General features: G+C 40.2%; 1 protein-coding gene across 2 annotated transcripts in view; it reads left to right on the top strand.

Moving 5' to 3' along the window:
• LOC115209381 (dynein assembly factor with WDR repeat domains 1-like) overlaps positions 1-22,418 on the top strand; it is a 107,599-nt gene that overhangs the window by 5,549 nt on the left and 79,632 nt on the right. For both annotated transcript variants that reach the window (XM_036501580.1, XM_029777762.2), the window contains exons 2-4: positions 6,123-6,195; positions 17,184-17,275; positions 19,130-19,182. In XM_036501580.1, the coding sequence (XP_036357473.1) occupies positions 6,123-6,195; positions 17,184-17,275; positions 19,130-19,182 (218 nt within the window). The remainder of the gene's footprint in view (positions 1-6,122; positions 6,196-17,183; positions 17,276-19,129; positions 19,183-22,418) is intronic.

Genomic DNA, 22,418 nt, shown 5'->3' with positions numbered 1-22,418 from the left:
ACAAGCGACGCACTTTCCAGATGCTTCTCCTAGTGACGTCAGCATCAATCTTCTTTGCAAGATAAAGGGTCCTGTCCACACCCAAGTGATGCATAGTGTGCAGTCTCTTCAGTTCGGAGTCATCCAACTGACACACTGCAGCTATCCCTTTCTGTGCCTCCTCCGGCTCCTCCAACCACGCCCTCTTCACCCTGGTTAGTGTGTCTGCCCTGTTTCTCTCCGAAGGCATGAAAACCACGTTCAGCTTCAGTCCGAACTCGGCAATCAATTCTCCTAGAACTCCTAGACGGCACTTCACCAACATCTCCATGGCTCCTTTTGTCTGAACTCTCCTCTCACCGGTGATCACCGATCCTACCCAGCCAAGCATAGTGGCTGAATCCGTCCGGATTTCAATTGTGTGCACCCCCCATTTCAGGGCCAAGTTCACCCCTTTCAGCACTACGTCTAATTTGGCGACATTGATGTGGTTAAAGTCATCTACTTTCTGAAGCCAGGCCGCGTCCTCCACCTCAGCGCCTTCGATCTCCAGCACAACCCCTATTGCTATACTGCTAGCATCACACCAAACGGTCCAGCATTCTGTCTTGGGCACATACCAGCTCCCCCTGACCAAGTCTCCGCTCTCATCTTTTCTAGGATTTCCTGCATCATCACCACCATCCCTTCTCCTATCTTGTCACCCCAACTCTCCCCCTCTGCTCGTCTCTTGGTGTAACTGCATGCTGTGCACATCCATCCAGCGATCGGGTTGTGACTGACCAACTTCCCACACACTGAGAACAGCTCTCTGCTGCTGACGCTGGAACCTAGCTCTGGGATTTCATTCCCTCTCCGGAACACCAACTCACCCGATTTATTCTTTGCAGCTTCAGCCCCAGCGCAGCTCCCTCTTCCATTGACTCCGGTGGCTTCACAATCAGTCCGAACTTCTCCAGATGTCTCACTACCTCGTTGGCTGGCACTACAGTTTCGTCCACCAAAGTGTTGTCTATGTAGGAACTAGTGGCCTTTCTTATCTTGTCCTCTTTCCCTAGGACAGACTTAAGCACCGCTGCCATGATCTTCAGAGCAGAATTCAATCTGAAACCCAGCCTGGTTAAACAGTACATCTGGCCCTTGTACTGCACCAGCTGATATTGCCACAGTTTGTCGCTCACATGGAGCTGCAAGTATGCCGATTTCAAGTTGACAATTGTCGCTGCCTTGGTCGACTGTCTCCACACACATAAAATCTCACCACAAACGTCCATAGCCTCGCCTCCCGTGTGGCACGATATATGCTGGTTTAGCTCCCTGAAGTCCAGCACTGGTCTGACTTTTCCCTTCATAGGCTGCACCACCACCATCAGAGGTAGCATTCCACCCACTACCTCCTCCTTCCATGGGACAAGGACTCCTTCCTCGATCCACCTCTCTACCTCGTCTTCAAATTCAACCCTGGCGTGACCTTTCAGGGTATGCTGGTAGCAGCTCACTCTGTTTTTCAGCATCGGGGGCTCGTCTTTCCATTGCCACTATTGTATCGTCCACCACTGACCATCGAACACCACCTGAAAATCCTTGTCCTCAATCATGTAAGCAGCGCAGTCCCTTGCAGGGCTCTGCTCTCTCTGGTGATCCTAACTCACAGCGAATGACACCCCCACGCTTCTGAACGTGACCTCATCTCCTACAATACTGACACCACCGAGACGGTTGATGGCTTCCATCTCCATCACCACATCAACCCCGTCTATCACATGTTCAGCCACAATTGCTTGCAGCCTTAGCGTTGTGCCTTGCACCACTATCTCAACATTGTTGCTGCCTTTGCATCGGATTTTGCTGCTGTCAACCACCTGGATGCTACTTGCCCCATTCCATTTCTTCGTCACCCTTGAAGTCATGAGGGTGGTCGTGCAACCCGTATCCACCAGGGCCTCGAACATCTTCTCTTCAGCCTCAACATCAATTGAGGGTAGCATCTCCAGAAGCACCTCTACTTGTTTGCGGGGAAAGTTCAAGAGACAGCAACTTCCCCACAGTCGTTTCCCTGGTCACAATCATGGTCGATGTGCCCTGTCTGCCTGCATCGATAGCAGACAGGCCCCGGTTACATACACTCCCTCACCATGTGCAACCAATGACATCTAAAACACCGGCCTGAGGACAGCTGCACAGTAGGCTTCTTCGCATCTTTCTCCGGCTCTCATCCGTCTTTATGTGTCTCCATTACCACCATCGCTATTGCCTTCCATCCAGTGTTTTGCGTCAACATGTGGGCTTGAGTCACAAGTTCACTCAGCGCCACCTTTTTGTCCCCAGGCAATTATTGCAGTCGAATCCCTACATCATCAGGGAACCCACTTACAAATGCCAGTCGCGCTGCTCTATCCTGTCCTTCTCCTGTAAACCCAGCCAACATGGCTAGTCTCCGCACCTCCACTGCATATTCATCCACCTGCTCTCCTGTCCATCTAATCATGCCCAGCTTAACAAAGTGTGAACTCTGTGTAAGCCTCTCTCAGACGTTGCTCAATCTTCTCCTCACTCAGTCCTTCTTCGTCCATCTAGAGATGTACTCTAGTCAATGTGCTCCTTTTCAAATATAGTACCATAAGCCTTGCCATGTCGCTAATGTCTTGCAATCTCGCCACAAGCCTGATTTTACGCATCCGGGTCACTACATCACCCTCACCATTAAAGGGTCTGATAACGTCACTGGCGATCCTGATTTTAACTGCCATTGTGGTGACGTCTTATGTGGAGTGCCGAAATAGCTTGTGGTGTATGCGAGAGATTTGAAGTAAAGACACCTACCTTCTCTTCGTCGACGCAGACCTCTCTGTTGGTAATGCACCCTTCCACATGGCCTGACCCGAACGCTAAAAATAGCAGCTGCTTTTCCCTTACTTTGTCGAAGCGCTCACACATCCAGCCCTGTCAGCTACCCTGATCGGAAAGGCCCAGTGCTCCTCCACCTGCATGTGCGTCACTCCTGTGCCCTTCGTCTTCCAGTCAGCCCCAAGTTCCGGTCAGCACCCCAGCTGCTGATGTCATCCCACGTCCTGCTCATTTACTTTCAAGTTGTCGACAAAGTGAATCATTGATGCAAGCTTCTGGAAATGATCTCGCCCTATGTGGTCAGTGACTAGTTCATATTGGGTACCATTTTCCCAATAACTGTGAAGACAATGTGCCTACACAAAGCAATCCTGAGGCAAAGTGCTATAAAAGTCTCCATTTCCTTCTTTGTTGTTCTCATAATTGTTCCAGTTTTCTGATGGCTGTAGATATTTGTTTTTATCACATCATCGAGCATTTTGTCTGTTATGAATTCTTTGAAGAATTGGTATGGAGTCTTCAAACTCCTGTCATCTGGCGCTCTTTCCAGGGTGCCTTTGAATTCAGTATCAAGTGCCTGGAAAGGAATGTCCATCCATGTTGGACTGGACAATAGGGACGTCAGATCTTTGTCCATATACGGGTTCAGATCATCTCCATTCTCCAAGAAGCGAGCTAATGGCACATCATCATTGTCATCTGAGCCAGCACTGAGTAAGGTTGCCAAAAGCACATTGTCTTGCAGTACAGCTTTACAAATACTGGCCAGGGGATGGTCATCGTCCCTATCATTGTCACTGGTTGTGGAAGTTGATGCAGCTATTCTCTCTTATTCCACTGGTTTAGTTTTCTTCCATTTTTCTGACACCTTGTCTCTTCATCATTGGAGGCATCAACATCCTCAGGCATCCGTTCATCTCCAGAACTCTCTGACATTTCAAAGTCACTTTCATTTGCACCAACGATGCAACAGGTTTGTCATGGCGACGTTTGTTGACATACTGAAAAAAGAAACTCATAACTGACATGAAACAAAAATTTGGTGCAATATGAAATGCTATGCACAATAATAAAGTTAAAGAAAGCACATTCACACATTATACGGCACATAAACATATTTCGTATTTTCCACTTATTCCTATAGTACCAAATTAGGCACATGAACTTTGAAGTGATTCTATAGCCAAAAGATAGCACATTGTGACTATATACAAATATTGCAATGTCAGTTCAACCAATGCAACAAGAAAATATGGGCAAAACATGTGGTACTACTCACATTTTTTTGTAGCGACAATAGGAAGTGGGATCAATGTAAACACGTGTTGCTGCTGCAGAGGAGAGAAAATGCAGGAAGCATTCCACGGTGCCAGAGGTACTAATTTACAGTGGTTTAGTGGTCAAAGCATGAAGCACATTCCAGAGCATTGTTTAAAAAGTATTCTTTTCCTCCACCACCGATTTTTCCTTTGGCTAGAAATCATTAATGTCTGTGCCAAATTTGGCACGCACCGACTTGGAATTGAAAAGTGTGAGCCAAACAGAAAAGATCCTATTATCGTTGCATATTTTATTGGATGCTCTAAAGCATCACTTGCCTGTGTATGTGTGTGTGGGGAGGGTGAACAGGACAGAGAATCTATGTTTGAATCTAACTAGCCATTAAAATTTCAAGCATTATAGATCTCTATATATTACTTCTCTGGAAGGCGTTCAATGGCATAAGGGATGTGCTCAAGGGAAGGTTGGACAGGACCACCCGCGCCAACCTCATTAACAGTGCAGTTCTGCCTGCAATGTTATACGGTAGTGAAATATGGGCTACCACAAAGAGAGAAGAGCAAAGAGCCATGGAAAGGTCAATGCTTGGTATCTCGTTGAGAGAGCACATAAGTAGCAAGATCATCAGAAAGAAGTCCGGCGTGAGAGATTTCATCGCAGAGTATACTCGCAGCAAGTATAGATGGGCTGGACACGTCGCCCGGCTCACCGATAATCGGTGGACGCATGCAGTTGTTGAGTGGTACCCGCGTGAGCGGAAAAGACCACCCGGAAGACCTCCACGACGGTGGAGTGACGATTTCAAGAGAATGATTGGGATCACGTGGATGAGAAAGGCGCGATCCAGAGAGGAGTGGGCAGCGTGCTGTGACCAGCAGTGTCAAATGGACGCCTGACGGACTGGTCGGTCAAAGTGATCAAAGTGAAAGTGATATATTACTTAGTATCTAATACTTGCATTAAGCAAGATACATTGAAGCACAATGGAGCTTCGGTGATTGAATCTGCCTTCTATCATGTGCATTGAAAGTAATGTCCTCAAAAAACATAAGCTTTCCAAAAGTGACAACTCTGTAGAAGTTTCATTAAGCATTTCTCATAGGTGTTTGTGCAGATTGGAAAGAGGTAAACAAATTGCAATGTTTAATAAAATCAAAGAGATTTTAAACTTTTTAAACATGTCCAGCATCATTGTGAAGATAGAATTATATGCATGCATAGTAATAAGGGGAGGAACCAAATATTTCACTAATACTAGAGTATTCACTAATACTAGGTTATATACTCTTTACTCTCTTTTACTTGTTTCAGTCATTTGACTGCAGCCATGCTGGAGCACCGCCTTTAGTCGAGCAAATCGACCCCGGGACTTATTCTTTGTAAGCCCAGTGCTTATTCTATCGGTCTCTTTTGCCAAACCGCTAAGTGACGGGGACGTAAACACACCAGCATCGGTTGTCAAGCAATGCTAGGGGGACAAACACAGACACACAAACACACACACACACACACACACATATATATACATATATACATATATACGACAGGCTTCTTTCAGTTTCCGTCTACCAAATCCACTCACAAGGCATTGGTCGGCCCGGGGCTATAGCAGAAGACACTTGCCCAAGATGCCACACAGTGGGACTGAACCCGGAACCATGTGGTTGGTTAGCAAGCTACTTACCACACAGCCACTCCTGCACCTATATGGATGCATAGTAATAAGGGGAGGACCACTGAATTAGCGAGAGGTTTGAAAAATATGTATGAAGTTCCTTCAATAAAATCCTGTAAATTCCTTAGTTAAAACACTTAATTTTAATGTATTGAGACCAATAGGGTTAGGATTCCTATTACTTGGGGCCTTAGTTATTTTTAAATTGTCCATCATTTAACATATGTTTGATAGGAAAACTCATCTTCATCTATTAATATCCATTAAAAAGGTGGGGGGTGGATTTAATATTCTACCACCGTCTATAAATATCATGTGACTTCCTTCTACTGTTTAACAGGTATTATTCTAGAATATGAAAAAAGTGGAGAGATTAAATCAAAGACCATTGATTTACTTGATTTAAAAACTCAGTAAGTAATTTATACATTTATAATTATTGTTATTGTAGTTTTATTATATATTCATAGCATTGTGCTCAATGAAATATTTAGATATGACTGTCCTCTGTGTGTGTGTGTGTGTGTGTGTGTGGTGTGTGTGTGTGTGTGTGTGTGTGTGTTTGTGTGTGCATGTACAAGATATCATGAGGTAGTATTAGATTAAGAAAAATAAATAGAAAATAGAGTGAAGTCAGTGAACAATAAATTATCTCTATATATATAAAACTGAGAATGTGTGTCTGTGTGTTTCCCTAAAACTTGAGAACTACACAACCAATTTCGTTCAAATTTTACATATACCTTACTTAGGGTCCATGTAGTTTCATGGGCAAAAAAAATGTTCAACTTCTTGCCTAGGGCAAGCCCATAGCAATATCATATCTTCTCCACTATTTCAGTATTACGTGTTAAAAGTGAAACAAAAACATTTCTCTATTTTATGTCAGATACTTTCACTTTAACAATAAAAATTAGAGATAATAATAACAATTGAATTATATGTAGTAAGTAATAATTAAAATCAAACTAAATTAAATCGTAACATAACAATTAAAAGTAAAAATAGCAATTGGTATAAAATTGCATCAATGACTCAAACTTGAATAAGTGGTTTCACATGAATGGGAATAAATTAAAAATAAAATTAGTGTGCAGAAATGGAATAGTCCAGATGGAGCTGTGCACATACCCTTTACCACGGCTTTTACATTAGATTATCTGCTAATTAGCTAGCATTAAGTATCTATATGAAGTTTGGCTGTATGTAATGTCTGTTTTCTCGAACAGTCGCTTCTACTGAGTACTGCTGTTGGTTTATTTCTTATACATAAAGGACTATAGCTTCAACTGTGTACTGCTTTTTGATTCACCATAAGGTTTGTTATTATTATTATTAGTGTTTAACTATTGTTATCACGTTTGTTGGTTCCTCGTAAGAGAAACGTTGTTGTGTTGCATTTGTTAAATAATTGTAAACTGTAACCCTCCCCCTTTGGGAGAAGGAGCTTTGGTTATTGTTTAAAAATTGAATTGTGTCCCTGTTTGGGGAAATTGACAATATTTTGACCGTTTATATGGAAGCATTTTTGTTAGAATGCCTTTGATAGAAGAAAGTCCAAAGATGAATTTCGCTGCAGTCATCGGTGGGCGTGAACTCATTAAAATTAAAATGGAAGTGTTATTAATGCAAGTACCCACTACTTAAGTTTAGTGTTATCATGGTATGATATTGCTTGATCATAACCACTTCATTGTAATATTCTGCATTATTTCCAAGTATCTTTTGATTGGCAGAAAGATTAGAGATCCTAATGGATATGTTCTTAATTATGCCGTTCCTAACAAAAAGTGGAAGGTTAGAGAATCTATGGACATACTGTACATTCTTGTTTGGCTTATATACTCATTATTAACAAAGGAAACAGTATTAATTTTGATATCACTCTGTATTTCTTATAGATGTATAATACTAAAATGTACTATCAGTAGCAGAGAAAAACTGTCAGGCAGTGGTAGTAGAATGGCTAGAACCCAGGATTTCTATGTATTTGCATGCCATTGGTAGCAAGTATACACAATCAACTGCATGCTTAGACAAATTTTTTGTCTACTGGTATAGAAAAAAAGTGATTAACAAATCACTGATGTTGCACCAGCAAGCTGGGTAAAAGTTTGTTATTAGCGACAGAAACAGTATAAGTTCCAAACAGCAATTTGTATATCTTACTTAAAGTAGATATACTTTAAGAAACCCATAATACTACAGCATTTGACTTGTATGCCAGTAATACTTTAATGTTTGTTATGTTTTGATATATATGTCAAAACCTCTGTTTTACTGTGTTAAATAGATTCAAGTATGGAATATTTTAAAATATCAACATTTAGCAATATATGTAAATGTTTTTGCCAATTTACTTTGAATTCTTTAAAAATCCTCTCACACATGAAATATCATGTTTTTTTTTTCCTGAGATGTATATTTCCAGCATTTATGTATATGTGTGTATGGATGTGAATTTATATATGTGTGTATCCTAGTTTATAGAGGGCTGGCAGCATGGAAAGCATTCGGACGTAAAACATTGCTTTGATAAACCTGTCCAGCTCAGGCAAACATGGAAAAATATACGTAAAATACTGATGATGATTATATGTACTTATGTGTGCATTTTTATATATATATATACATGTATGTGTGTGTGTATATATATATATATATATATATATATATATATATATATTCTTTAAGTTTGATTATGGGAAATCTTTTGAATATGCCGATAAAAGCCCCTTTTTTTTATTCTGCCAGCTACAGCCTAATGATGCCGACTGGTGATAGCAGATTTCTGGGGTCGCACTGAGTCGTGCCAGTATAAAGTAGGATAAATATAGTAATAGTAATAACATCATCACCATTTAATGTCTGTTTTCCATACTGTCATGGGTTGGATGGCTTGACATCACCTGCAAGACCAGGGGCTGCACCCAGTTCCATATTCTGTTTTGACTTGGTTTCTACAGCTGAATGCTCTTCTAATTACAGAGTGTACTGGGTGCTTTTAACATGGCACCAGCACCAATATCTATACACACACACGCACACACACACACATACACATACATACATACATACATACATACATACATACATACATACATACATACATACATACATACATATGTACATACATATGTACATACAGGCTTGGTAATATATATATAGGTTTAGTGATGCAAACAGGAAAACTAGAACTCAAAAAAAGAGTATTACTCTTTTACTCTTTTTTACTCTTTTACTTGTTTCAGTCATTTGACTGTGGCCATGCTGGAGCACCGCCTTTAGTCGAGCAAATTGACCCCAGAACTTATTCTTTTGTAAACCCAGTACTTATTCTATTGGTCTCTTTTGCCGAACCGCTAAGTGCACCCTTAACGTAGTTCTCAGGGATATTCAGCATGACACAGATAGTGACAAGGCCGGCCCTTTGAAGTACAGGTACAACAGAAACAGGAAGTAAGAGTGAGAGAAAGTTGTGGTAAAAGAGTACAGCAGGGATCACCACCATCCCTGCTGGAGCCTCGTGGAGCTTTTAGGTGTTTTCGCTCAATAAGCACTCACAACGCCCAGTCTGGGAATCGAAACCGCGATCCTATGACCGCGAGTCCGCTGCCCTAACCACTGGGCCATTGCGCCTCCACAGTCACATATAACTACTCATTGCCAAGTCTGGAAGAAGTGTTTGCAAAAATGAATGGAGGGAAATTCTTCTCAAAATTAGACCTCTTGGAGGCTTATCTACAAATACAAATATAAGATTGCTCACATCTATTAACAGTTATCACACATTGTGGCTTATTTAAATTTAAGTGGCTTCCCTTCAGTGTAAAAGTGGCTCCTGCTATATTTCAACAAGTAATGGATGCAGTGTTGAGGGATTGTGATTTCGCTATCACCTATGTAGATGATATTTTAATAAAGAGTGAATCACAGGAACAACACTTTGAACACATTAAAAGAGTATTTGAGAAAATAAGCGAATATGGGTTCAAGTTAACAGAGGAAAAATTTGAGTTCTTGTTGAATAAAATCAAATACTTAGGACAAGTAATAGACAAAAAAGGAAAAAATCGGACCCATCAAGGGCAACAGCAATAAAGAATATGCCCACACCAAAAAATGTAACCATACTGCAGGCATTTTTGGGTTTGGTAATTTGTTACCAAATCTACATTCCAAACGTACATAACGTAAGGGCCTTACTCAATGATCTGTTGAAAAAAAATACAAAATGGTGTTGGATGGATAAGTGCCAGAAGGCATTCGGTGAATTGAAAAGTATTTTAACTTCGGACCTATGACTGACACATTTTGATCCAAAGTTGGAGACTATACTGGCTACAGATGCAAGTGTAGGAGCCACACTTCTGCATAAATATGATAATGGCAGTAAAAAGGCTATAGCCCATGCTTTAACTTCATTATTGCCAGCTGAAAAGAATTATAGTCAGATAGAAAAAGAGGTGTTGAGAATCATATTTGGTGGCAAGAAGTTCCATAGATTTATCCATGGAAGACGTTTCTGGTTGCAAGCAGAGCATTGCATGTTTCTGACAATATACAGTGTGAAAAAAGGAGTCCCAATGCATATGGTGCCATATCTCCCAGATCTAATGGATAGGCAGAATGCTTTGTTGATACCTTCAAAAAAGCTCTTAGAAAATTGAATAAGGAAGTCACAGATGAGGTAGCTCTACAACAGTTTTTAAGAGTGTACCATGTGACACCAAATCCGAATACATCAGCAGGTAGATCACCAGTGGATCTGATGTTTGCAAAGAAAGTAAAATCAGTCTTTGATAAATTACTACCTGGCAAGAAAAGAAAAAGTGCGAAGGAAGACATAGCAAAATTCTTTAAAGTTGGTGAAAAGGTGTATATGAGAGCATACAAGAATAAAAAGAAAATTTGTGAAGATGGCGTAATTACCAAATGCATAGGTAAAATGATGTATCGAGTAAAAAATAGAAAAGGTATACAAAAGAGACACAGGAACCAAGTGAAAAAGAGATTCATGGAAAGCGAACCAAAGAAGTTGGAGGAAGCTATGGAATGGCTGTACAATATGTTCCAAGTACCAATGCCACTGCAGGGGATTGAACCTAGGCATACAAGTGAAAGGAAAAGAAAACATACAGAATTCCTGAAAATAGATACCAAGAGAAAAAAATATTAAATTGTTCGAAAAAAGAGCTCAAAAAAAGGAAGTGGGGTGAATAAAAATATTATTGTGAAATAAAATGACACTTCCTAAGAAAAACTTAAAAAGGGAGATGTAGGGAATTAGTAATAATGGTACACCCTTCCCATGTGATGAATGGAATAATCTAGTTACTATAAGTAAAGAGAATATGTAGTAGGCAGTCAGAGATAGTTGTGTCTTTACTGATTTACTAAGTATAGTATATACCGAAGTGGGCGTTATAATAATCCAACATGTTAAGGATTATAACAAATAATCTAATCTTTGTTTCTGTCCTTAATAAACCAGATTAATTTGCTAACACTAGTTTGGAATATTCTATTTTTATCTCTAAATGAACTCAAATAATTTGCCAGTCTCCTTAATTAATGATATCCTATCAATGTAAAAGTATTCATTACCCCCAGATGTAACTTTACATCTATATATTGCATTTTTAGTCTTACACTTATTTTTCAAATAACAGGATTCCTGTTTAGAAAAATTACAAAGACAATCACTTATATTTCACTCAGATTTAGTTTTAATTTGATCATTCATTGTAGAATTAAATTCATTTCCACCAAGTTCTTTATTACAATTTACACCTTTAGATAACATAATCTTTGTTCTAATTCTAGCTGAACTTTTATTTGATTTGATGTAATTAACTATGTTAAATTGCGTTGTTTTTCTTTCAGTGACATTTAAATTCTTAGTGTTCTCTTCTATTTGAGTTTTTTTTAATTCTGTTTGACGTCCAGCAATGTGAGGACCAAAGAACTGAAGTATTCCAGATTGCAAGACAGTGAGTGAGAGAAAATAGCGATGTCACAGGAGAGAAATGTGTCTGCATGGATGATGGTGCACTTGCTTTTAATGATTCTGCAAAGAAAGAGGCTTGGAGATACCATTATGAAAGACTGCTGAATGTGGAGAATGAATGGGAGGAGGAGAGCCTGCCAAATGTTGACCTAGTTGAGGCACCAGCTACCCAAATCGATAGCACCCTGGTAGATAAAGTAATTAAGGATATGAAATCAAGAAAAGCCCCTGGCCCATCAGGAATCACTGCTGAGATGCTTAAAACATCTGGTGGTGTGGGCTGTGGCCTAGTCACCCGTATTGTAGACCAGGTAGTTCATGACTGAGTCATACCCAACAACTGACGTAGCAGCACCATAGTCAACTGCTACAAGGGTAAAGGTGATGCTCTAGATAGAAATAACTACAGGGGTATCAAACTGCTGGATCAGGTGATGAAGGTCACAGAAAGGGTCATAGCCCAACTAATTAGGGAGAGAGTCTACTTAGATTGAGATACAGTTTGGTTTTGTGCCAGGTAGAAGCACCACTGATGCTATATTCCTCGTACGGAAACTGCAGGAGAAATACCTAGCCAAAGAGAAACCCCTATATTTGGCTTTTGTGAACTTGGAGAAAGCCTTTGACAGGATCCCCTGATCCCTTATCTGGTGGGCAATGCAGACACTGGAGATTGACGAATGGTTAATAAGGGCTGTACAGGCCCTATACAGAGATGCCGTCAGTAGGGTTAGGACTGAAAATGAATATAGTGAAGAATTCCAGGTAGAAGTAGGGGTCCATCTAGAATCAGCCCTCAGTCCCCTGTTATTCATCATAGTCCTCCAAGCAATGACAGGAATTCAAGACAGGTTGCCCCTGGGAACTCCTCTATGCCGATGACCTGGCCTTCATAGCAGAATCACTACTGGAACTAGAAAAGAAATTTCAGGTGTGGAAGCAAGGTTTAGAATCAAAAAGCCTTAGAGTCAATGTAGCAAAGACCAAAGTTCTAGTAAGTAGGAAGGTGAACTCATCACACACCTCCTCTGGTAGGTGACCCTGCTTGATCTGTAGAAAAGGTGTAGGTAGAAACTCCATAAGATGTACCCAGTGTAAGCTATGGACACATAAGAAGTGCAGCAACATCAAAGGAAGATTAATCAGGAAAATAGCTTTCACATGCAGCAGATGCACAGGGGCGATGAACACCACAGATGCTCAGAAAACAGATTCCATCACATGCAGGGTGAGAAACTATAAGCAGTTGATAACTTCTGCTACCTAAATCTGTAAGTGGGGGTCAGAGAGTGTTACCACTAGAATAAGAATAGCTTGGGCAAAGTTCAGAAACCTTCTACCCTACTGGTGACAAAGGGCTTCTCACTCAGAGTGAAAGGTAGATTGTATGATGCATGTGTGCGAACTGCCATGCTTCACGGCAGTGAAACGTGGGCCGTGACTGCTGAAGACATGCTTAGGCTTGAAAGAAATTAAGCTAGCATGATCCGCTGGATGTGTAATGTCAGTGTGCATACATGACAGAGTGTAAGTGCCCCAAGAGAAGTGTTAGACATAAGAAGCATCGGATGTGGTGTGCAAGTATTTAATTTTTTCAAAAAGAACTCACATTTTTCTTCACTTAACTTAAAACCATATTCCTCTTATCTTTTTGAATACCCTTTTTTATGTGTTCTACATGTTGTTCATGTGATTCACTTTTTATTAGGATATTGTCTAAACAGGCAATAGCAAAATTACAGCCCAACAGCATTGTATCCATTACTTGTTGAAACATGGGAGGAGTAACTTTTACATTGAAGGGAAGCCGCTTAAATTTAAATTAGCCAAGGTGTGTATTAATGGCTAATAAATGTGAGCATTCTTCTTCTACTTGGATTTGTACATATGCCTCTGAGAGGTCTACTTTTGAGAAGAATTTCTCTCCATTCATCTTTGTGTACACATCCTAAGGGCTTGGCAATAGGTAGTTATGTGGGCTTAAGCAATTGTTTAAACCCATTGAAAAATCTGCACAAACTCATAACTTATCATTTTCCTTTTTTACATAGACCGTAGGTGCTGCCCAATGTGAGCAATCTGTCTTTTCAATTATTCCTAGGCTTCCAAGTCTTTCAAGTTCCTTACTTACCTGTTCTAGTGTTGTGAATGGTACATTATGTTTTGGCTTATATACAGGTGTTGCACTTTGTTTTACCACAATTTTTGCCTTTGTTTTTGTACAGCAGCCCAGTTCATCCGAGAAAACACATTTTTTGTTTTAATCCCTCAGCTGCATTTGAACCTTCGACTGATCTGACTATATTCCCACACAAAACACTTATGGGTGTATTCCACAATTTGAACAGTTCCATCCGCTCATGAACACAAAGACCTTCCCAGGCGATGAATGTACTCCTCAGCATAGGTTATAGTGACTTCAGACTTCAGGTTAGAAGGGTTCCAAGAAGCAGACCAATCTGGAAAAGAAGGATTTGGAAGCTTATGGATCCTTTGAATAGTAAAAGCTGTCATAACTGAAGCATTTGCCAAGAAGGAAGAGGAGTTACAGACATTTAACATAGAGAACAACTGGAAGTTCCCATGGTACAACTTACTGAGAGCCACAGACTAAACTTGTAACTGGTGCAAAGTCCCAACCAGACCTAGGATGGAAAGGTGGTGGAACAGTGTAGTAGACAGAGCCATTAGTGGAAAGAATCAGGCTTGAGAGGACTGGAAGGGTTGGGGTATCAGATAACTATACTAGGTAGCTAGAAGAGAAGCTAAGTGACAGGCATATTTAGCCAAGGGAGAAGCTGAAAGGAAGAAGTTTGCCAATGTTCTGCAGCATGAGAACCAAAGGCATGATGTGTTCTGGATTGCAAGACAGTATATCAGAGAAAATCATGATGTTGTAGGAGAGAAATGTGTTCAGATGGATGATGGCGCACTTGCATTTAGTGATTCTGCAAAGAAAGAGGCTTGGAAGTCTCACTATGAAAGGCTATTAAATGTGGAGAATGCATGGGAGAAGAAGAGTTTATCCAATGTGGACCCAGCTAAGGGACCAGCTTTCTGAGTTGACAGCATCTTGATAGATAAAACAATTAAGGATATAAAGACTGAGAAAACCCCTGACCCCTCAGGAATTACTGCTGAGATTGTTAAAATATACAGTGGGGTAGGATATGGCCTAGTCACCTGTATAGTGAATCAAGTTGTTCAGGAAGGGGTCATACTCAACAACTTGTGTAGTCAACTTCTACAAAGGGAAAGGTGATGTCTCAGACAGAAGTAATTGCAGAGGTATCAGGTTGCTGGACCAGGTGATGAAAGTTACAAAATTGATCATAGCTCAATTAATTAGAAAGTTAATCTCGATGAGATACAGTTTGGCTTTGTTCCAGGGAGAAGCACTAATGATGCTGGTGAAGCAGTTTCAGGAGAAGAACTTAAAAAAAAAAAAATTAACTGCTGTACTTGGCTTTTGTCAACATGGAGAAAGCCTTTGACAGGGTCCCTTGCTCACTCATCTGGTGGTCAATGCAGACGCTAATGGTAGATGAGTAGTTGGTGAGAAGTGTTCAAGCCATGTACAGGGAAGCTGTCAGTAAGGAGAAAGTCAGTATTGAGCACAATGACAAATATAGCGTGCAGGTAGGAGTGTGTGTCATATGATGCATATGGATGAGGACAGCTTCTTAAAGAAGTGTAAATCATTAAGTGTGGGAGGAACTTGTGGAAGAGGGAGATGTGAGAAATGATCCTCAGAGTTTGAGCCTTGCTGAAACAACAAAGGACTGAAACAATTGGTGATATGATGCGTTTGAGAAGACTTGCCCATCAAAATAAAATCCATATCCATAACCCCCTCCCTCTTCACAACCCTTTCATGCTCACCAACGTTGTTTGTTCCCCCTCCCCTCTATTGTCCATCATGTGTCCACCTACCCACTCTCACACAATATGCTCCTGTTAATTTCCACCCTCACCCTGAGCCCCACCCAGCTCCTCTATCTCTCTCTCTCCTTTCAAAATCTTGTGAACTCACTCACCTACTCACCCTCTTCACTCCACTATATACTCCCCCTCTGTAACTCGAGTGAACGACTCCTGTCCTCTCTATCACATTTTCACTTTGTTTCTCTTTTCTCTACCTTCTCCATCTGAAGAAGCCATTTCCCTCTTCTAATGCAAGACACCTTTCTACCCCTCAATAGTACTCCCCCATCCAGTTGAAGAGTCTTGTCCTGTAAGTTACTTGGTGACCTCACTGCTGCTGTTAGTGCTGCATAAAAAGCACCCTGTACATTATGTAAAGTGGTTGGTGTTAGGAAGGGCATCCAGCCATAGAAACTATGGCAGTACAGACAGCAGATTCTTGGTGTAGTCTTCTGACTTCCCTGTTCCTGTTAAACTGTCCAACTCATGCCAGTATGGAAAATGGATTTTAGATTATGATGATGATGATTTATATATATAATGATGATGATTAGGATGATATATATATATATATACTAGCAGCATAGCCCGGCATTACCCGGGTATGTAAGAGCCCCTAGTAGGCAACGACTAATCCCAATCTAGTCCTTTCCCTCTAGGGAACGAAGGCGCATGTGTAGGTTGCAATGTCTTCTCTTCACTCGAATACTTCTGTGTATACGATGCTCCTAGCTGTCCCTTTGGGCGAAAACATGAAAACATCATTGCGCCTCCCAACGCGTGAACAGCCCACGTAGAGTTGACCGTGGGCGAAGCACTGTTCGCCCAAATGTAAGTTGCGAAAACTACAACAGAAAATGTGTTGCATATAAAAAGCTTAGATTCTCGACTCCATGTCGAATTTATCGATTTTTTTCAGAACTGGGGGAACTTTTCAAAATTTTCGCTGTGTTAGTTTTGAATTATGACATTGGGCTATGTGTGTGTCAAGTTTCATCAGAATCGGTTGAAAGCCGTGGTCAGGGTGAGGGTACAACCTGACAGACACACAGACAGACAAACTGCCGTTTATATATATATATATATATATATATATATATACAAATTGAGATAGGGGTTGTAAATGCAACCCTCCATGGGATAACATATATCCAATATACTGCTAGTGACCTTAAAGTTTCTTATGTGGTGGTTTAATAAAGTATGTGATTGGGTATTATCTGGTAATTGATATTTGATTTGGATGTATTTCTCCATTTTCTTATTTTGTATATATATATATATATATATATATATCGACCTAATCATCATTGAATGGTTCATTTTCCATGCTGGTATAGGTTGAACACACACACATGCACACACACATGTATCTGTGTGTTTGTGTATGGATATAGATATAAAACATTGTACATTGTTGTATATTATTATATATTGTTATATCAGATGTAATGATATCCATTGCAGTACCAATATTGATGCTCTTGTAGATGAGATCACCTTAAAGGAACCATTAGTTACTGCAGCAAAATCAGGCCAATTGAAGACACTTGTTTCTCATATCCTTTTGCTAATTTCTGTCATAAATTTACATTATTTCTCAATAGCAGTCAGGTCATGAATATCCCTATACTCACTAGCCTTTATCCTATGAAGAAACAGGATATTATGTCCAAATCTGGGTATGCTAAATAGATTTATCTGTCCAAGCTTTAGAAAAACAATGCTCCATTACTCAGGTTGAATTTCACTCTCACTTTATAGAGTCATTTAGATTATACATGAGGTTTATGAATGAAGGACAGTTTTTGTGGTTTTACATGCAATTTTAGTAAGTTTATTCTCTGATTACTTAGGTAAGTCTAATGTAATCCAGTTCTCTTACAGTTATATTCTACCTGCTTTTCATAGAATAAAAATTTGTCTCTCCAAACCACCATTAATTAATTTTACTGTACTACCTGTGTTTCCTCTGATCAGCCACACTGATATTTACAGTTACATAAACAGCCAAGTTAGGTGTCTCAGGTTTGAACGCATTTCCAGTGCTGATGAGGAAATATGAGCTGCCAACATCTTGACTTTCCTTCTTTTGATGCTGTTATCAGAGTTCGAAAGACAGCATTCATAATCCATTTCCAGGTTTTACAAGCGTGAAGAAAGGAGAACTTAAATTGACTCTGGAAACTTGGTTCAAATGATTTCAACAGTGTGTACTCTGAAAAGGATACCCAAAGGCTAGATGGTGGTATTGATGGAAGCACTCCGTCGGTTATGACGACGAGGGTTCCGGTTGATCCGAATCAACGGAACAGCCTGCTCGTGAAATTAACGTATAAGTGGCTGAGCACTCCACAGACACGTGTACCCTTAACGTAGTTCTCGGGGATATTCAGCGTGACACAGAGAGTGACAAGGCCGGTCCTTTGAAATACAGGTACAACAGAAACAGGAAGTAAGAGTGAGAGAAAGTTGTGGTGAAAGAGTACAGCAGGGATCACCACCATCCCCTGCCAGAGCCTCGTGGAGCTTTAGGTGTTTTCGCTCAATAAACACTCACAACGCCCGGTCTGGGAATCGAAACCGCGATCCTATGACCGCGAGTCCGCTGCCCTAACCACTGGGCCATTGCACCTCCGGATGGTGGTATTAAAGCAGGTGACAGTATAAGTCTACATCCCAACAACAAAGATTGTCCCTCTGATAGGCTTTCATACAGACTCTGTCTGCCAACTTTCATTCACAGAGCTTGAGTCAAACAGAAGCCATGGTAGAAGACACTTATCTACACTGTGTGGTAATAAAGTGAGAGTGGTTCTAAAACTACATTTTTGTGAGTGAACATTTTAATCAGACAACGACAGTGTCCATCATGGTATCACGTGGCTTTTGAAAAGAGAAGATATTGGGATGATAATTTAGTTATAACACACACACACACACACACACACACACACCACACACACACACAAATATATGCAATATTTTCTTGATTGGTTTATGCAGGATTTGGTAATTGAGATTAGATACAGAAAAACAGAAATCTGGTAAATGATTTTGGTAGTGGTTGACGTGTGTTTAGAGTAGACATTACAATCAAAACAATAAAAAAGATTAATAGTTATTGCCATACTAATATGGCAGTCTTATAAATATAAGGCGGTGGCTTCTTGGAGCTAATCAGCGACAGCTTTAGTCTTATATTTATATGACTGCCATATTAGTATGGCAATAACTATTAATTTCCAGTAACGCTGCCGTAATCTCCTTTAGAGAGACTTAGTAATTTTAATATTTCTATTAATAAAAAAGATATCATTGATCTATATATGTGTTGAATTTGAAAGACTTTTGAATCATGTCTAAAATGATGGCCAATTGTTCTTTATTTAAAATTCTTTAACTTCAAGTAAGTTTACAGGAAAAACTGTCACTCTCTATAAACCATGAGTTTTACCTGTTCAAGGTAAGTATTATATTATTATTTTGCTTGATTTTTTTTCTTTTTCTTTTCCATGTGTTATACTTATATAATCAAGAGAAATTATAACTTGAATGGAGAAATATATATATATATATATATAGAAAGGGGATGGGGAAAACCTTTTCTGTTTCGTTTTCACTTTTCTATTCCTTTGATTTTGTTCCAATTGATTTCAAATTTGGTGTATTGATGTAGTTTTGTATGCTAATTATGAAAATGAAATTCATTTTGGCCTAATTTAATAAATAAAAAGTTAATAGTTTCTAAAGTTTACAAATTTTGGGCCATTTTAGCCATAATAACAAGCCAAGCTGTTGCGTAGTCTGCTTACCTGCCTGTTGTTGTCCTGTTTAACTACATGTAGTTTATGTTGTGTTTTCCTGCATTTATCCATCTGTTGCTGTCTGACAAACAAATTAATATTTTCGGTTGTATTTTCCTGCTTATATTCATCTGTTGCAGTCCTGATAGTCTGCTTGCCAACCACCATCCATATATTTTTGAGGAACGAATGGTTTATATGTGTTTTCCTGGGCATTTTAAACCTAAATAGAAGTATGACTTCAGCCAACTTGTGTAAAGAAAATATGTATTCTTTACACAAACTGAACTACAGCTTGCTTTTTTTGTAATTTAATGTTCAGTTTCAGTGTCTTATTTTTGTTTTTTTTTTTGGCAATTTTCTGCATTACATGCCTGTTCCAACATTTCACATGACTTTACTCATTAAAACTTAAAATTTCCTTCATTGAATGTTTTGTCATCATTATGTCATCAGTCGTTGTAATGTCATCACATACAAAATGCCAGCTTCCAAATCCTGTTTTCTGATTAGGTAAAAATAATCACACTTTAAACCTCAGTAACATTTTTCAAAAATTTTTCTTGAAACGAGTGAATAACAACATCAGATTCAGCATGAAAAATTACATAAATATACCAAATTTGAAAATTTTCACTTAGTTTTAAAATTTCAAAAAGTGAAGCCAAACAGAAGAAATCCAGTAGCTGTGGATGTTACACTTTTATGTGTTCCAGACTAAAAACTGTAGCCATGCTGGGGCAATGTTGCTATTCCTTTTTTTTTTTTTTGTTATTAGGTTTAAATGCTTATTGGTATTATGAAATTAAACAGATATCGGCAGAAGGTAAAGTAGATATGATAGTTACTTAGACCTACAGACAGGCATGCAGGTCAGTGAGCCTACTGATATATCGTAAGCTATGCAAATAGAGAGATATAGTAACAGATATACAAATAGCTGAACCCAAATGAAATGAAAATATCCTCAACTGGTATCTAACTTGGACCAAGCTTTGTTGGTGGCTGAACAGAAAACAGTGTAGTTTGTTATCATCATCATCATCGTTTAACGTCCGTTCTCCATGCTAGCATGGGTTGGACGGTTCGACCGGGGATCTGGGAAGCCAGAAGGCTGCACCAGGCTCCAGTCTAATCTGGCAATGTTTCTACAGCTGGATGCCCTTCCTAACGCCAACCACTCCGTGAGTGTAGTGGGTGCTTTTTACGTGCCACCTGCACAGGTGCCAGGCGAGGCTGGCAACGGCCACGGTCGGATTGGTGTATTTTATGTGCCACCGGCACGGAAGCCAGTCGAGGCGGTGCTGGCATCGGTCACGAGTCGGATAGTGCTTTTTACGTACCACCAGACCAGGGATTCTGGCTGGTTCAATTCGATTTCGATTTCGCTTGCCCCAACATGTCTTCACAAGCAAAGGGGGTTGGCATGGGTGCCTGTCGTACGGTCGGATTGGAGTATTTTACGTGCCACCGGCACGGAAGCCAGTGGAAGCGGCGCTGGCATCGGCCACGAGTCAGATAGTGCTTTTTACGTACCACCAGACCAGGGATCCTGGCTGGTTCAATTCGGTTTCGATTTCGATTTCGCTTGCCCCAACATGTCTTCGCAAGCAGAGGGGGTTGGCATGGGTGCCTGTCGTCGGATGAGGTTCTATATCGACTTCGCTTGCCTCAACAGGTCTTTGTGTCCAAGGGAGGAAAGGCATTCATAAGTGGGCTGGGCTCACTTGTCCTGCCTGGTCTTCTCATGTACAGAATATTTCCAAAGGTCTCGGTCGCTGGTATTTATTTTTAAAAATTCCTTCATTTTATGCATAAGCTTTAATGCAATTGTAACAGGATCGGTTTCGGTATCACTGGAGGGGTGTCCGATCTGATCCCGTCTCATTCAATTTTAGTTAAAATAACAGACAAATCAGGTGATCTACGAACATAGCAAAAATGTTGTTTATTTCTCGTCGTAATGTAGAACTGGTGTACGTGTTCTCTGGAGGGAAACCGACAGCCAAATCTGTAGTACTGATTCTTGTTTGTTAGTCGAAATGATTCGTTGTGGTTCGCTGCTTGGTTGGTATGAAGTCCTCAGAGACTGCCAGTACACGTCCGTTCTTGAGTGCTGCTAGGGCCAGAAAGAATGAATGAGCGAACCGCATTTTAGGGGTCAGTTTCCTGCACATGCGCATGGGGAAGACTTCCGGTGGCCAACCGGAAGTAATCTCATTCTGCGCATGTGCACTGAACCTTACACAGCAGCATCACTACACAATTAATTATCTCTTGCACAATCAAAGCATTTGTTTATAAAACATGGACAATGATTGGCAACATTAGCTAAAAAGAGAAAGAATGAAAAGGATTATTTTTCAAAAAATAAGCATCTACTATGTGTAGGATGTGTCAGCCTCCACAATAATTGCATTGAAGCCACTTCAATAACAGATACATAAGAAGGAAAACTCTTCCTGATACCTCACAAGAAGCTGACTCCAAATGACTCCAGCTTACATTTCATTTCAGAAGAGTTCAGTTCCTCTCTGATACAGGGACAGTCATTTAATAAAAATTGTAAATAATAAACATTTACAGCGCAGGAGTGGCTGTGTGGTAAGTAGCTTGCTTACCAACCACATGGTTCCAGGTTCAGTCCCACTGCATGGCATCTTGGGCAAGTGTCTCCTGCTATAGCCCCGGGCCGACCAATGCCTTGTGAGTGGATTTGGTAGACGGAAACTGAAAGAAGCCTGTCGTATATATGTATATATATATGTGTTTGTTCCCCTAGCATTGCTTGACAACCGATGCTGGTGTGTTTATGTCCCCGTCACTTAGCAGTTCGGCAAAAAGAGACTGATAGAATAAGTACTGGGCTTACAAAAAGAATAAGTCCCAGGGTCGA

This window comes from Octopus sinensis, linkage group LG3 (assembly GCF_006345805.1).
Source record: "Octopus sinensis linkage group LG3, ASM634580v1, whole genome shotgun sequence".
In the NCBI taxonomy this organism is placed as follows: domain Eukaryota; kingdom Metazoa; phylum Mollusca; class Cephalopoda; order Octopoda; family Octopodidae; genus Octopus; species Octopus sinensis.
This window is presented reverse-complemented; position numbering and strand designations above follow the sequence as displayed.